General features: G+C 40.8%; 1 protein-coding gene across 3 annotated transcripts in view; it reads right to left on the reverse strand.

Annotated features, from left to right (window-relative positions):
• plcb1l (phospholipase C beta 1-like) overlaps positions 1–2,195 on the reverse strand; it is an 88,594-nt gene extending 86,399 nt beyond the window's left edge. For all 3 annotated transcript variants that reach the window (XR_013289319.1, XM_077551833.1, XM_077551834.1), the window contains exon 1: positions 1,806–2,195. Coding sequence is in view for 2 of the 3 variants with exons in the window: in XM_077551833.1 (XP_077407959.1) it covers positions 1,806–1,904 (99 nt within the window). In the remaining variant the exon portion in view is untranslated. The remainder of the gene's footprint in view (positions 1–1,805) is intronic.
• Between the last annotated feature and the right edge of the window lie 16,153 nt (positions 2,196–18,348).

The raw sequence follows: 18,348 nt of genomic DNA on the forward strand, positions 1-18,348 counted from the left end.
CACAGGGAAAAGAACCAGGCGGGCATTTTGTTCTGGAGAAAGGCCCAAAGCCACAAACGGTCAGTACACAAACATTTAAAGGTTGGGGGGAAACACCTGGCGGCCATCTCGATAAAATACCATTCATGAGAGTCAGAGTTAAAATAATTCATTTAATCGCCGATTTTTTGTGTGTGCATGAAAGTGTACTGGTCACATGTATTTAGAAGTATTTACTTACACTTATGAAAGACCTAATTAAACTTTAAGAGAATTCAGAATGTTTTTAATATTCAAAATTATTGAATTAGAATTATGAAAATATTTTCACCTCATCTTTGCTGATGTCAATGTTTGTGTAACACTTTCACGAATAAACTAAATCATTTCACCAGTTACTGCCGCCGCAAAATTTTATTTGGAATTTAATGTTTGTGAGTTTTTCTCATGTCCTTGATATTTAACTCATTTGCTCACAAAGATGTATAAAAACATTTTTTATGTTGCCATGGTCCCAAAAACATATTTATACGTTTTTATGTTTTTTTTTTATGCTAGAGCATGCAGAAGGCTTTGATGCAGCCTCTGAACTGAAGAGAACGCTTAAAGCAATGGTAGTTATTACAAAAATGGCCAGCAGGTGGCAGCAGAGTATAAGAGATCAACCAGGGCCATGTTGCAAAAAGGCTCTTTCCCCAGTGTTTCAAACAGATTTGTGTATAATGACAAAATTTTGCTATATTCTAATGCTAATTGCTGATGATGAAAGAAGAGATTCTAATCTTTCTAAGGTAGGTTCCATGTTTTTATAGCAATAGAACACAATATTCTGTAGGCCTTGCAAAATCAAGTAAAAGAGCGAAGGGGGTTGCTTCAGTGAAAATGGCTGGGAGTGAATGCGTTAAGTAATGCTGTTCCATCATTAATCAATATCAGATTGAATTGAAGCGAATTGAATTGGAAAAAAAATTGAATTGAAATGAACTCTATTAATTAAATCGATTGAGAAAATTAGAAACAACACAAACAGGAATTGGCATTTATACTTCTTGTCTCATAAACTGTCTCTTTGACCACATTGGTTTGACTATCATGCGTCACGCGTCTCCGCCCGGTACTAACTGCAGTTGAGTAAATAACGAGCGATCAGTTGAACTGCTGGGGCCCGTAAAAAAGCAATTGACTGATTTAGGGGGTCCTTGAATGACATCACAGAACATGAGTCACCTTAGTGGGGGTAAAATGAAGTGTTATACTCAAATAACGTTATATACGTCCTGGGTTAGCCACCATTCAAATAAAATAAAAATAGAAAAACAAAGCAGTGGGGCCACTAGAGAACACACACACATTTGATCAAGTGGAATAAGCGGCTGCCTGCTGTCTACTGGACGCAGCAGCCGAGCGTGGGATGTGGCTATTTGCTGGATGGGACCACTACTGCACCCTGGATGCTTTTGACAGGCCACTCAGATGGCAGCGTGCAATCAATTTTAATCAAGGTCATTTGTCTGAAGCCAGGCAATGATAACAAAAGGGGAGCTCAGTGGGGGAGAGGCTAAGGGGGGGCGCGATGATGATAATGAGGATGATGATTAGTCAACTCGAGTCATGTCATAGAAATTCATTCAAGTTCAATTTCAATAACATCCTCGCGCACGCGCGCCTACTATACTACACGGCGTGTAAACAAAGCACGTGCGCGCGCGACGCACTGAACACCTCCGTTCTCTGCCGGAGCACATCCGGTCACAATTGTGCTACGATAACAACATATAGGCTGCATGCACAAACGAAAAGAGAATATCCATCTGCTGATGACTCACGTCGTCCCATTTCATGAATTTGTTGCCCCGCCTGAGGCTCTCGGGCACGGACACCGGCTTGAGCTGCAGCGCGTGGACTCCTGGCTGAGCCCCTGCCATCTAGTCCACCACGCGTGAGGAGGAGGAAAAGAAAAAAGAAAAAAAAAAGTCAGCAGTCTATCTTCTCCTCGTTCCTTTAGAGAGACCCCCACACCCCCCGCCCCCCTTTAAAAAAAATGACAGCGTTCCTTATGATTTTTACTATTATTTTCCCACAGATCCCCACAGCATGGTCGCTGCCAGTGTGCCGCGCAGCCCCGCATTAACGGCGGCGGCGCGTCCTGGGTTTGTGTGTGTGAGAGTGAGTGAGTGTGTGAGGGGGCGGGGGAGTGGACGCCAGCGAGCGAGCGAGCGAGCTTCACAGACTGAATGACTGATTTGGAAAGACTGGAGGAGCCATGAACACAGAGAGGGAGGGGGGAGGGAGAGAGCGAGAGAGAGAGAGAGAGAGAGAGAGAGAAAGAGGGGGAGAAGGAGGGGGGAGAGAGAGAGTTAAAGACGGAGACAGAGAGAGAGAGAGAGAGAGAGAGAGAGACGCACACACAGAGAGAGAGAGAGAGAGAGAGGAAGGGAAAGAGAGAGAGAGTTAAAGAGGGAGAGAGAGAGAGAGAGAGAGAGAGAGAGATTTAAAGAGGGGGAGAGGGAGACAGAGAGAGAGACAAAGAGAGAGAGAGAATGAGGGGGGTTATAGAGAATAGGAAGGTGAGAGAGAGAGAGAGAGAGAGAGAGGAAGGAAAAGAGAGAAAAAGAGAGTTAAAGAAGGAGAGAGAGAAAGGTGGAGGGACAGAGAGAGAGAGAGAGAGTTAAAGAGGGAGAGAGGGTGACAGAGAGAGAGAACGAGGGGGGGTTATAGAGAGTAGGAAGGTGAGAGAGACAGAGAGACAGAGATGCACACACACACAGAGAGAGAGAGGAAGGGAAAGAAAGAGAGAGTTAAAGAGGGAGAGCAAGAGAGAAAGGGGGAGGGACAGAGAGAGAGAGAGAGAGTTAAAGAGGGAGACAGAGAGAGAGAGAGAGAGAGAGAAAGAGAGAGAGAGAACGAGGGGGGGTTATAGAGAATAGGAAGGTGAGAGAGAGAGAGAGAGAGAGAGAGAGGAAGGAAAAGAGAGAGAAAGAGAGTTAAAGAAGGAGAGAGAGAGAGAGAAAGGTGGAGGGACAGAGAGAGAGAGAGAGTTAGAGAGGGAGACAGAGAGAGAGAGAACGAGGGGGGTTATAGAGAGTAGGAAGGTGAGAGAGAGAGAGAGAGAGAGAGAGAGAGAGTAAGGATTAGAGAGAGAGAGAGAGAGAGAGAGAGGAAGGAAAAGAGAGAGAGAGAGAGTTAAAGAAGGAGAGAGAGAGAGAGAGAGAGAAAGGGGGAAGGACAGAAAGAGAGAGAGTTAAAGAGGGAGAGAGGGAGACAGAGAGAGAGAGAGAAAGAGAGAGAGAGAACAAGGGGGGTTATAGAGAATAGGAAGGTGAGAGAGAGAGAGAGAGAGAGAGGAAGGAAAAGAGAGAGAAATAGAGTTAAAGAAGGAGAGAGAGAGAGAGAGAGCAAGGGGAGGGACAGAAAGAGAGAGAGAGTTAAAGAGGGAGACAGAGAGAGAGAGAGAGAAAGAGAGAGAGAGAGATCAAGGAGCTGCAGATGGTGTCTTGAGATATGAGTTTAACTCGTTCTGACTGCACTTGTAACTCATAACACTCGTATCTCAAATTTCCCAATGAAATTCATCCGTTGCATCCTCCCAACAAAAAGCATTTTGTCTCTTCTTTGAAGACTTTGAAAATTGTTTTGAACCTTTATTTATCCAGGTAAGGCAATTGTCTCTCTAACTTTTCAAACGTTCATTTGTTTACTCTCAGCCAAATTGCTGATCATTGTCTCACGCTAACACTGTTTAAGTATTAAGCAGTTCCGACAATATTGACGGAAGGTTCGGGAAACCTCCAAAAAATGGCAAACTTAGCATTGACGGAAGTTGGTATTCGTCAAAGACGGACGTCCCATTTTAACGAATGACGATAGACGGAACCTTGATGGATGCCCACTTCGAATGACGGGAATATTGACGGACGCTCATTTTGCTGCACAATTGACGGTTCAGCTTGAAATATTGACAGACCAGCAAAATTTTGTCAAATACCACCTCTGCTATTGCGCATGTTATACCTCATTTGTGAGTACCAGAGCGTCAAATGAATCAGATCCAGTAAACAAGTGTTGGACTCACTTGACTTTCGGCCTTGTTTTTTTTCCTCTCCTCGACTACACTTGAAATAACTCCAGTGAGTCACTGGAGTCTAAAGTGCGCCTGAAGGTTTTTTAACTTTTCTGCTTAAATAAAACATGAGCCGCCACCGTCGAGGCCCCAGGATATTCTCTGTCATGATGATGACTGGAGAGGGACTCGGGCGCCTTGTCACATCTTTACTGACAGGTTTCAAGTTTGGTTCCTGATGGAGTGCGACAGCATTTTGAAAACAAGCTTCCGGATGACTCACGCGCTTATTAAGGTTGAGAACACGACACGACGGAGTTTTTACACCCCCGAATGAGTCACAATCGGTCTCGGGTCTTTCATGTCCGTCACGCCCATTGCGCTCGGGAAGCCTCGCGCGATGGAGCCATGCCACCCTGCAGTCTTGCCTCCGTCTGTCTGAGGGAGCCGGGCTGGTCCCGGAGGAGTCTGAGGAGTCTTTTCCACCCCAGCTGGTAACGAGCGAGCCTCTGAGGGAGGATGCGGCGGCCGTGACTCAGTCTGTTGGTAGCTTGCTTGGCTTGGTCGGAGAAGTCGCAACTCTGAATATCTGAATGGCGGGTAAAGACTTCCTCGTCTCCCCGGAGGAGAAATCGCACCGCCTTTTTTTTTTCGCTGATTCACTTACAGCAACTTGGCAGTTGGGTAGAATTTTGTCCAACAAAAAATATGACATCATCACATTACAGCCATACTGTTTATTTCATGTAAGTGATTCGGTTAAATTTGAATGTCCGTAAAATGTAAGCACATTCTTAACTGGCCTAAAACATCCAATCCAAATTGAGTAGCAAAATCGAAAGCTAAGTACGCGGTTCATTTGAGCGGAAGCCCGGAAGTTGTTATGGGAGTATTTAGCAGGCTAACAGTCCTAGCATCAGAAGTATTTGGTTGGCTAACGCCATGCTAGCAACAAACAATAGGGAGTTTGCGAACTTGGATGCCGGACCTGAGAGACAAACTAGCTTAGCGCTAGCTAGGATGAGGCTAGTAGCAACGGAGATGGATTTAAAATGGGACCAAAAAGAAAAAAATAAATGTTGTTTTGCCGTTAGCCAGGGTACTGGGCTGGATTCGTGAGGTTAAAGTCATTTATTTTAACTAAAATACTCAAGCTGGTTGTGTTCATGTGGCGGTGTAGGCTACTGCAATATGTAAGTCTTTACTATTTTTTATCTAATTGGATTTGTCATTTGTTGGACTATGACATGTTTTTCGAGGGGAAAAAAGTACATGTAGTAACCCATTTGAGTTTCAAGTCATTCAATGGCTAACGTACTATCGGTATTCATTTCCTTACTATCATTTTATCGCCCAGTCCTACAAGTTTTTTCATTAAATTTTGGAGCGTGAAATCAATTAAGAGTCGTGCCAATCTCCAGTGTAGCGCTGGAACCTTTCATTTGTACACTTTGTTAATTATTATCCCGCCTCACAAGAAGCCAAGACTGGCTCAGAGGGCAGCAGACATTAAAAGGAAATCTCATCTCACTAATGTATGAACCTGAGGGAAGGACAAGAGGTCTCTGCCAGTTTAACTGACTGCTCTGTCCCCTGAGTGAACCCCAAATAAAACACTGCCAGCATGTGTAGTGCAGCGCAACAGCGCTACCAGGTGGATAACGGGTGTCGGTGCAGTTGCCAACACAAAAAGCCAGCCCTGTATTTATGTTGTTTATTTTTTTAACTTATTTGTTATTACTGTTGAGTACAATTATTGGATGCATGTAAGTGATGTAGTGAATGTATTTAAATTGGGGATAAAAGATAAATTAAAAAAAGAATGTTGAAAAACTAATGTGGATAATGGATATATATATTTTAAATTAAATAAATAATATTTTTTGACTAATTTAGAAGCAATAATTAAGTTAAAACCTTGTTTTTAAATTATATTCTTTCATTAATATTTTAAATTAGTAATTTAATAGTAACTGAAGCATATTCAAGATTGTAGGAATAGAATTTGTATTTATCTAACCGGTATATTTATCACTATTTATTTTCATATTTTGTTTATTTTATTGAACATTGATATGCATAGATCATTTCTGTTATTATTTACATTATTTACTATATTTAACAATCATATGCATTCAATTAATTGTTCTTATTAATGAATGTTAAAAATGCATAATTATGATTACTCATTTCAGAGTGAAAGAACCAGAACAAATTGTGCAAAATGTGCCAACAACGCGCCCACTTCCTAAACATGGGCAATTAGAGGGAGAGCTGCTAATTATGTCCTAAATAAGACTTTTTTTCTTCTTTTTTTTTTTTTGCATCTCAAAGAATTTTAACTCAAGTAATGTGACGGTAAACCAGCAGATGGCGATGTGGTGCAATATGAAAGTACCGCTGAGCTGGTGAGACTCTGCTTATGATTAGAAACGCACAGACACACACTTTAAAACCTATGTTGAGATCTCTCACTCACACACGGCAGTGTTGTTACATGCACGTCTGAGTGTGTGAGAGAGCGAGAGAGGGAGCGAGAAAGAGAGAGAGAGCGAGAGAGAGAGAGCCTGGGAGGGAAAACAAACAAACCCCACAGGAGGCGGGCGGTGTTAGGTTGGGAGCGTGGAATTCAAGTTCAATAACTGACCCTTAACCTGGCTAGAACTCGGGTTACACATAAATTGTAGCTTACTTCACAGCTGTAGATACCTTACACCCAAGGGTTCTCAAATTTTGGGGGTCCAAGGACTCTTTACAGGACCGAAATTGTTCCAAGGACTCTCATAATCCGAACACCAACTAACATGACAACCATGTGTAAAGTCACAGGAAGTTGACTACTTTAAAAAAATAAAAATAAAAAAATACAAAATTGTCATATTTGAACGTAAAAAAAACCTAATGTTTTTTGGGGGAAAAAATAATAATAAAATTTTATTTTTCAAGAAATAAGAAAAAACATTTCGGAAGGACAAAAAGTCATAATATTTACTAGAATTAACCATTTCTGTCTTCAAGTCGCAAATCAGTGGTTCCAAAAGTAGCAGTAGTCGTAAATATTATATATATCATTCATATCATCTCAGTTCAAGTTTACTGTCAAACACAAGCAAGAGAGAAATAACCCCATAACTTTGCCTTCAAGGCTGCTCACTTAGTGCTAACACATATGGAAAACATCGCCATAGGCACGAGCTAACAGTTAGCATCAATGTGGCGGTGTTGTAACCCTTTCAGCAATGTACTGTATCGTGAAACTGAAATGGTGCAGCAACCCGTATAGACAAACTAAATAACAATACTCACAAGGATATATTCTTTATCTTCTGTGAAGAATGACTAATATTAGTCCCGCACTGAGGAGCTGCATATTAAACCGACAGAAATTGTTGAACTCTTTTTCATTCAATTTAACTCATTCACTGCCATTGACGGCTATAGACGTCAAAAATTCATTTGTACTATTTCTATTAGTTTAACATTTTTTCTACTTTTCTACATTCTTTTCTACTTTTGTCAAGTATGAAAACCTAGGTTTTGTTATTGTACATTTAGAACAGATATAAAATTTGTGATTAATTGTGAGTTGACTAGAGAAGTAATGCGATTAATTACGATTAAAAATTTTAATCGCCTGACGCCCCGAATTTTTAATCATCTTTAAGTTGCGTCAATTTAGATCTGTTCTAAATGTACAATAAAAAATATGTTCTAGGTTTTCGTACTCTTGTTAACAAAAGTGGGAAAAAATGTTAAACTAATAGAAATAGTTCAAATGAATTTTTGACGTCTATAGCCGTCAATGGCAGTGAATGAGTTAATTGTGCCATTGCTGCATACGCTTCATAAAGCATAATATTACAAAGTGCTTTTTTTATTAATTTAAAAAAACACACCAAAATTTTGCCAATTTTACATGTAGGCCGACAGTAGGTATGCACTTTTTGAATGATACGACTTCATTTTGATTTCAAATTAATTTGCGGACCCCCGAGCTATGGCTCGTAGACCCAGTTTGAGAACCACTGCCAGTCTGCCATCCACACACACACGCGCACACGTGGGAGCACAAACACAACAGTTGCTAACGTCAACAATCAGCTAAGTATCGGCGACTATCGAATTTCCCAACCTGCGTCGGTGACGTCAAGCGAGCGGGACCACACAGAGGCCTTTTCACGCTCAAGCAGGAAGTCAAAGACGTCAGTCATGGGCGACAGCTGGGCGGCCGGTTTTCTCTTGTCTGTCACAAAGAAGTCATTACGACGCACGTCAAAGCCCAAAAACAGGGGTGGGGGGGTGGAAGAAAACATGGCCGACGAATCGCCGGGACGTGTAATGGTGTCTTTTTACACTCACGCCGACAAGCAACGGACAAATTACATGCTACTCACGTCACGCTGGGCTAAGATAGGACGCAAACATCCTCTCGCTAAAGAAAACGGGGCTAGAGTTGGCAAAACCGAATGCTAGTGCTAACAGTATAGCTGCTAAAATGGTTGACTTGCACAAGCGACTAGATCGTTTACTACTACGATTAAAAATAAACACATACACACATTGTGAGATCAATCAATTGTGCTGCTACAATGATGAACATGTAGAACCGTCCAAAGAGTTTATTAACTCATTCAAACCCAAAAACGTATATATATGTTTTTTTAAATATTTTATCCTTCACTCCCAAAAACGTTTATACGTTTTTATGTAATTTTTTTATGCTAGAGCATACAGAAGGCTTTGATGCAGCTTCTGACATGAAGAGGTCGCTTAAAGCAATGGTAGTTGTTACAAAAAACGGCCAGCAGGTGGCAGCAGAGTATAAGAGATCAACAAGCTGTTTTTGACAGTGTTTTCAACAGGTTTGTGATTGAAGAAACTTAGTTGATGTTGATGATTGATTGCTGCAAAATGGAAACAGATACAAATATACTTTTTCTGATGAAAGTAGACTCTAATCTTTCTTTTGCTACGTTCCGTCTTTTTTATAGCAATAGAATACAATATTGTGTGGGCCTTGCAAAATCAGTCAAAATCCAGTAAAACAGCCGGGAGCAAAGGGGGTTGCTTCAGTCGAAATAGCTGGAAGTGAATGAGTTAAGGATGGATTACTCAAGGTACGACATTTATTTGTGTGGCTCCAGGTTTGTGCAGGCTCCGGATGGAGGCCATCGCAAGGGGTTGCTGCAGATGACATGCTTTGTGGCCACAGCCTAAAAAAAGGTCCACATCCCGTGCTGCGTTTGCATGAACACGCCCACATGTCTGAGCGGCGGGACGGGAGGTGGGCGTGGGGAGAGAAAGAGTGAAATGTAGCCGTTAAAATGTGTTTTCTGACAATAACTAGAAAGGATTAGCTCGGAGCGCTTGCAATTCCAGCTGTGGCCACTTTTTTTTTTTTTTTTTTTTTGGTTCAGCAGGGCAAACAGTAGATGGGGCTGCAGTGCTGTAACAGTGAGCTACATGAGTTCAATTTTGTCAGGAGAAAGGCCACTATGTTGATTCAAACACTTTTATATCCATCTTATTTACTCATGTAAATTGTCACTTCACTTGCTGCTTTCATTCCAAACTGTATTTACTGGATGTATAGCATTGTTCATCCATGTATAGTTGCTGCTGCTATTGGTTTACATTCATGTGTAGATTTTTCGTATAGTTCATTTAATTCATTTAGCATTTTTCAGTGTTTACAGTCAACGTTTTAAATTTGTAAAGGAAAATTTATTGTTTTTTACTTTCTGTAAATAAATTTGCTATATTTATCTGTTTGGTTTGATCTAGAATAGAATATGCAAGGGCCACAGCATATCTTATCACAATTATTTTTACTGTAAACCTGTATAGTAATTTCTTGCGTTATTTTGTATGCTTAACACCCAAGAAGACTATTTAGTTTTGCTGATTTGTGATATTATCGTTATATTTTAATATTACAATAATGTCATCATATTTATGACTAGTGTAAAAAAAACATTTCATCACATTTCAACTGCTTAATTTAATAATAAAAAAAATAAATAAATAATAATAATAATCATAATAATTTGTCTAGCGCTTTTCAAAAGACTCAAAGACACTTTACAAAAACAAAACTGATAAAAACTACAGTGTCAAAAGAAAAATGTTATGTAGGACAACTAAAAAAAACTCAACAATACATAATGTAGAAGAAACACCGAAGAAATAAGACAAAGGACAGTGATCACAGATTAAAGGCAGGTAGGTTTTGAGGTGAGACTAAAAAAAAAAAAAAATCCTGATGGACCACTAGGTGTTGCTTCCAGACCACCACCAGCCCCCGGGCCACATTTTTGAAGAAAAAAAAAACAGACCAATGTTCTGTAATCTGTATGTTTTCCTCCCTTTTTTCCTACAAGTCCCCACGGATCCAATATTTATGGATTGGTAAAACCAACATGGAGTGGGGAGTTGACTAACATATCAAGTGTCAAGGTCTTGTCAGAAAGCCCCTAAATTTGCATCATTACTGGATGGTCTCAGGGGGGAAACGGTGGGGCTAATTCAAACCATTTCCACACAGCTGCCTACGAGAGATGTGGTTCTCTCGCCACTGCAGAGAAATAAAACCGAAAAAGTAAGCGTTGAACAGTGACGCCTCGCAATTTGAGGGGGCGAGCAAGCGTGCAAAAATTTGCCTCCCGTCAGGTGTTCATAATTATCCTATATAAATACTTTATAGTGAAACGTGAATATGCAAGAAGAAAAAAAAACACTTTCTACGTCTCACTGAGTCTAAAACATCATAAAATGGCTATTAGGAAAGTAGTACTTCGGATTTTTACAGGTCTCATCACACATTTTTTTTCTAAATCTAATAACTTTAAACCATTTTATTTAGGTTATATGTTGCAAGACAAGTTGAAAATTACATTAAAGTGTTTTGGGGTCATAGTTTGTGGTGTATGTATATTAGGGTTATAAGAAAAAAATGGTTTGAACCGGAAATTGTTTTTTTGATTTAAAAAGGATGTGGCATTTTGGGGGTGTCCAAATAGGTTGCGCAGAAAAAAACGTGACGGTGACTTTGTGAATAGCGAAGCAGAAATATGCAGGGAATTACCGCGGAGGGGGTTCACTGTATATCGTATTTGGGAATCATGGCGAATTTAGCCATGTCATAGGATTGATCAGACTTTAGTTGACGAGCACAAAGGGTCTATTGTCCGAGGATTGTGCTCATGGCGCAATTCCAAAAAGGGCGTTAAAAAAAAAAAAAAACTCCTCCTGTCTGCTCTGATAGCAATCTTAGGCTAAATCCTTTCTCTCAATCCCTACACGTCGCCGCAACACTAAACCCGTCCCGCACTAAAATGCTGATCTAAGGTCAGTTTTCTGCCCCGCAAATGGTTCTCAAATGAGGATTAAGGCGGCAGGTAAGCTGGTCCGCGGCCCGCGCCCTGGGCCAGGTGCGGAGTTAGGGATCAGGGTGGCCCGGCTTTGCCCCCCCCCCCCCCCCCCCAACGCTAAAATCCTTTTAAAGAAAGAAAATGTTGATGTTTACATCCTGGCCGTGACCCTCTCTTGGCCTCGCCGCTGAAGCATTCCTGCCATAGCTGCGACACATCTCGCTAAGCTTTAGGACACCAGAGGGATAGTGAAAACAACGCTTAATCACGGCCAAGGGGCACCTCGGTGATAACAAAGCAAGCCCTTAACCCCTTTTCTTTCCCTTTGTGTTGTGTGTGCGTGTGTGTGTGTTCTTTAATGCACGGGCGCATGGAAGTTGCACTTAGGGATTAACTGCTCTTTTTTCAGAATCAGGGAGTTAGTGCACGGTCACAAATACTATTAAAAGACAAATAAAGAAGTTACTTTTTTGGGGTATGATAACCAAGCAGATAAATGAAAACTGGGACAAAATTTTGATGAAAAATAATCATCAAAAATTTTATCATACAAAATCTACGAAAACTGAGGTTCCGCTGTATTTTTATTCAACAAATGGGTGATACTAAACGTGCTTTTTCTTTCCTTCTTTTTTTCTTTACTTTTAGTTTTCTGGCCAAATCTTGATTTTTCTCTCTGTAGTAAGTCAATCAAATACTTAAAAAAAAAAAGTATGGTCAAACAGCAAAATGTATTGCCCGTACCACTCTAAAAAAACACATGTTGAACCAATTTAAGATTACAAATTAAATTGTTGACCAATTTAAACAAAATCCTTTAAAACGGTAACACATGATTGAATTGAATTAGTCCAAAGTGATTATAGTAAGTTTAATTAATTATGAGTTCATTAAGCTTAACTCATTTGCTCCCCCAAAAACATATAAATCCGTTCTATTTTAAATATCACCATGGTCCCAAAAACGTATTTATACGTTTTTATGTTTAAAAACAAATAAATAATTATGCTAGAGCATACAGAAGTCATTGATGCAGCATATGAACTGCAGAGAACGGGTGAAGCAATGGTAGTAATTACAAAAACGGCCAGCAGTTGGCAGCAAAGTATCAACCAGGGCCACGTTGCAAAAAAGCTCTTTTTATACCGATTTGTGAATAATGATGAAACTTAGCTATATTCTAATGCTGATTGCTGCAAAATGGAAAAAGATAGGAATATAGAGACGCTAATCTTTCTTTTGGTAGGTTCCATGTTTTTATAGCAATAGAACTGAATATTCTGTGGACCTTGCAAAATCTGTCAAAATCCAGTCAAACAGCCGGGAGCAAAGGGGGTTGCTTCAGGCAAAATGGCTGGGAGTGAATGAGTTAAGAAGTGGAAAAAAATCCGTAATGATCAGGCCCAACAAAAATTGCTAAACTCTACAAACTCATATATTGGTCATACATCTTGTGTATGATGAATATGTCACGTTGAGGAAATCCATATTTCGACTGCCCCACCGTTGTGGCACCAGGAAATGAACATGTCGTACTTGAACTAACGCCCACTGGGATTTTTATGAAATGTTAGCCTGAGCCATCTACTGTAATCACAGTGTCAAATTGTCAAAGTTTGATGATTATTTCAACATCAAAGGGACGCCTCAGCTCAGCTTGTAGGCTTTAATATCATTTGATTCTGGTGGACAAGACAGCCATGCCCGAAATGAAACGTGCCTACGCCATTGAATATTGGCAGAACAAGGCGTCAGTGTAAAAAATTTCACAACGTTGGCCTACGAATGTCAGCGCGGGGCAGAGCGCTCGTCGGCTCGGCTGCGGACCGCTGAGCTCGAGGAGGAGGGGTCAACACGGGTCAAGCGAGTCCAGCTAAACAAACAAATGCTATCAAAGAGGAAATTTCTTGGCCCGTGCGCACGTTTTTCCCTCTTCGCAGCTCCGCAGATGTACATTGACCAGATGCTCCCTCGGGAGGAGGCACGAGCTCTGGCTGTCAGTTAGCAACACTGTGGGCTATTTAGTAAGGATTTCTTTGTATTGAACACGGGACACAACATTAGGCACACCTGCGCAAGTTGTGCTGTATCAGTGTCAAAGTCGACCTTTATGTATCTGACCTCTGCAGCATAGGGTTGCATTTCTTCTGCAAACGTGCACAATGGTGCGCATGTGCACAGCGAGGGGCGGCACAATAGCGCTTCGGGTTGCTAGGTGCCGCCGTCACTTATGACGGGGATAGGGTTGCAAGCTTAGCACCGCCGCGGGCAGCCAGATAAACTGCAATTGTTGACTTCATTATTCAAACTTGATTATTTTCTCGCTGCGAATACATTTACATTTGATCATAAAGGAAGCCTGGCGGTTCACGCTGCGGTTGTGGACGACCATGCATTTCTACTTGCAGTAGGCCCATACGAGGTATTTTTCACGCCAACAGGGGGTTGTACGCGAGCAGAGTTGCTTCCATCTGCCCTGTCCGCTTAAATTAGCAGGGCCTCGCATCCAGCAGCATCTGGTTCCAATATGGAGCCCGGCGGAAGGGTGGGTGCCTGGCTATGCGGCGGAAAATACAGCCTACTGTACCTTTAAATAGCCCCGAGGAGGCGGTTGGGGACGGATGCCGTGCCCCAGCGCCCAATCCTGTCCCGAGATGCTTTTGAATCTGCCCGGACACTTCTTCCCCACACACCCCTCTTTGGAAGAAGACCCATGTACAATTAGGCAGGAATGCCTGCAATGCTGTTTTCCCCGAGTGTATTTCGGCGAATGGACTGGTCGCATTTGGGAGTTTTTCCGACTCAGGTTGCTGTCAGCGCTACAAGGCAGCAAAGAGCCCTCCTCTTCCTCCTGTTCGCCATAATTCAAAGGCTTCAGCGGAACCATAATTCATACGCAGCACCTTAATTTTGAATGAAACTGCCAGGCCTGGAAACGTGCTATTTCCTTTTACGATATATCGCTCCAATAAAAGACGATTCGATAACAATCTCGATATTTGGAACAATTTGATTCAATTTGATGTACGATTCAATGTGTAAACATATTTACTTTAGTGCTGACAATTTTTTTTTTACTATTTAATCGCACAATTTTCCATAATTAATCGCAATTATTTCAAAGTGGAACAATTTGATTAAATTTGATGCACGATTCGACGTGTACACATATTTATATTAGTGCTGTCAATCGATTACAAATTTATAGCTTCTTAATCGCACAATTTTCCATAATTAATCGTGATTAATCACGATTAATCACATTTTTCTACTTTTGCTTTAACTTAAAGACGATTCGATAACAATCTCAATATATTTCAAAATGGAACAATTCGATTCAATTTGATGCACAATTCGATGCGTATACATATTTAAATTAGTGCTATCAAACGATAACAATTTTAAACTACTTAATCGCACAATTTTCCATAATTAATCACGATTAATCACATTTTTCTACTTTTGCTTCTACTTAAAGACGATTATGTAACAATCTCAATATATTTCCAAGTGGAACAATTCAATTCAATGCACGATTCGATGTGTATATTAATATTCATATTAGTGCCGTCAAACGATTACAATTTTTAACTGCTTAATAGCACAATTTTCCATAATTAAACGCGATTAATCACATTTTTCTTCTTTTGCTTCTACTTTTTTCTTCAAAGCTTGTAACAGATATTTGAGTAAAATCTTGGAATTGATGTAAAAATCATCAAATAGAATGTATATTTAGATTATTTGAGCCTTGAATAGAATACTTCTCCTGTAAAATGCAACTGTTAAACAAAACTATCAAAATGGGATCAAAGAAAAAAAATTCTCAAAACTTCTCACTTACAGGTTTAGTTCTGCTTACGAGAACTACACTGTGTAAGATGTATGACCCCCCCCCCCCCCTCACAATACATGACTGCAAAAAAACATGCATTAAAAAAATAATAATCAGCAAGACAGCAGAACGTACACGCTTTAGGAATCTGACTTGTTACCATGAGGGAGGAGGAAAAACCTCCAGCCAGAAACACGGAGGAATCAGATAAGCGCGATGACAAGGCGAGGAGAATCGATGACAAACCTTTGACAGCTTTGGCCGACGTCTTCAGATCTGGCTCGCCAGATAAAATGTAGATTGCTGTGTGCCTTTAACACACGCGTGCTGACACACATTGGTCGGAAGATACTTATATAAAATGTGTTGAACCAAGAACAGAAAAGTATCAAAATGATAAATTAAAGTTAGCCTTATGTGAAAATGACTAATATTTTCACATAAGGCTAACTTTAATTTAGCATCAGGAAACCAGTTCTGGGTCAGTAATTGGAATCCACATGATGGTCTTTAGCTCTTTGACTGCCAAAAACGTTATATAACGTTTAGTAAAATCATATGGAGGAGTGCCAAAGACGTTAAAAGACGTTTTTTCAAAACTAACCATATTCTATTGTTGATTACTGAAAAACGGAATAAGGTAGAAACAAACTTTTTTTTCTGATGAAAGATGAGAGTCCAATCTTTCATTTGGTAGTATGTGTGTTTCCATAGTCCAAAGACATAATTTTCTGTGGACCTTGAAAGATCAGTCAAAAATGCTTAAATCGGCTGGTATCCACGGCATCCCTTTTCTGAAAACGTCTGGCAGTCAAAGAGTTAAAGGCCCCCCCCCTTGGGCAATGGTGTCAAACATATGGGATGCGGGCCAGAAGCAGTCCACCAGGGGGTCCAATTCGGCCCGTGAGGACAGAACGCAAAATGCAGTTCTTCACTAAAATGAACTGTTGTTGCTTATTTTGTCCACTGGAGGACTTTGAGAAAGGCAGACAACATCATGGATCTACTACCAGTCAATCACAGGGCTTGTATAAAGATAAAAAAAAAATCACACTACTCCAACTATTCTTATTTTTTGTCTCTTGTTTTGACATTCTGCGCCCACCAGTTACACCGCGGCATTAGCGAGCGACCGTCACCCGCCACCCGCTCTGACGGCCACACGGACGACTAACTACCAGGTCATTTCATTAAGTTGTGACTTCCTGTCTTTCCCTTCCTTACATGGAGAGTTCACAGGTCAAGAGGATCTGTCAGCGGTGACAGAGGGGATTATGGGTGTAGACATTCCATTGGCAGTCATTACTAGCCTCAGTCAGCACCCAGAACCCCCCCCCCCACCCGCAGCCCACCTCCCCAGCCCCTTTTACCCTCATCCTCTGTCTTTCTGTTTCTTCTCTCTCTTGTCCTCTGACAGGCTAAGAAGCAATTAGTGTCACATTAGGCATATCTCGGGAATTATTCTTTTCGGTGGCCAAGCTGCTGCTGGTAGTGCTGCTCGATCGGCCATCCTGAAACAGATTTTTTTTTTTTTTTTTACAGCTATGGTTGTCATGCCAGTCAGGATCCAGACTGTTGTTTCAGTGAATCAAGACATGCCAACTCCAGGCCCGTGGACCAGATCTGGACCCTCCACGTTTTATGTGATCCACGGAATCTTGGCATAATTTTTACTCGACCTGTGTTCAAAACTATCCGTGAAAATTATAATAAGCAAATGGAGGGTCAATCGTGTAATACGTTGAGGCGGTTCTTACAGTTCACATATGGAACCTATGGCACATAGTGTTTCTGTTAACAAACACAGTGCAGCTCAGCTAGTGGACAGTGGACATTAGATCTAGCCATATGTAAAAACCTGAACAAGAACAAGTGCGGTAAATTCCAGCAGCATTTAATCAGCCTCTCTAGCATAATAATTCACAGTCAATCTTTAACTAGTCTGCATTTTTTATCCTAATAAGCCAAACTGAGGTTCTTTCTCAAACAGAAACGAGTTAAGATGTTAAATAAATGCCATTGCATAAAAGATAAGGATTTTTTTTTCATTTTGTTCTTTAACTATAAAGAATGGTAGCAGATCTGTATAATCAATATTAGAAACGAGGTAACTTATTTTGATGCAGCAATACTACATTTGAGTGGCTTGACAGTTGTTACTGCGCACATGAAGGCAACCATAACAAGGATGTGGCTGATGATGAAAACAAAAAATGTTTGACACCCCTGGTCTCGGCAATAGCTGCTTTTAACTACCCACCTAGCATGAAATGCACTAAAATGCACATTAATGAGAATTATATAGCTTAAATTGTAGCAAACCGTAGCGCTATACTCTATGGCCAATGCACATATTTTACATTTTTAAAAATGCACAGGAAATTACATGACAAAAAAGGTCTAGTATATATACAATGAAATAATCCCATCCCGTGGACTTCTCATTTAAATTAAATAATAAATTACTAATTTTATTCCCTTTTTTGTTTTTTAAGACAATTTTTTTCAGGTTATAATTATAGCATAATTAGCAATAAGCAATAAGCATTAGAATATAGCTAAGTTTCATAATTATACACAAACCTGTTAAAAACTGTGGGGGACACAGCTTGTTGCATCATGGCCCTGGCTGATCTCTTATACTCTACTGCCACCTGATGGTCATTTTTTGTAATAACTACCATTGTCAGAAGCTGTTTGCTCTAGCAGAAAAAAAAAACTTAAATACGTTTTGGGAGTGCAGGTATTAAAACCATATTTACACATTTTTGGGTTTGAATGAGTTAAAAAACAAACGCACAATGTATCGAACCAAAGTGCCTGTTGAAAACCGGGCTTTGGGCATCTCTCTCTGAAACACTTCATAACGGCACGTCTTTGTCAGCAGTGGAGGGTTTACAGTTGACATTCTTCCCGTAGCCAAACACAACCGCGAAAAAGTGGAAAGGGAAAAATGAGCTGCGAGCAGCAAAGTGAGGTTTTTTTGACCCCTGCGTTCGAACTTCAGCCCAGCAGGATTCCTCGCATTCCAGCCCGCGTCTGAGCCACCGAAGCTGGTCGGAGGCCCGAGCGAGCCCCGCTGGGCCGGCGGGCACACCGCAGGC

The sequence above is a fragment of the Vanacampus margaritifer genome, chromosome 19 (genome assembly GCF_051991255.1).
Source record: "Vanacampus margaritifer isolate UIUO_Vmar chromosome 19, RoL_Vmar_1.0, whole genome shotgun sequence".
NCBI lineage: Eukaryota > Metazoa > Chordata > Actinopteri > Syngnathiformes > Syngnathidae > Vanacampus > Vanacampus margaritifer.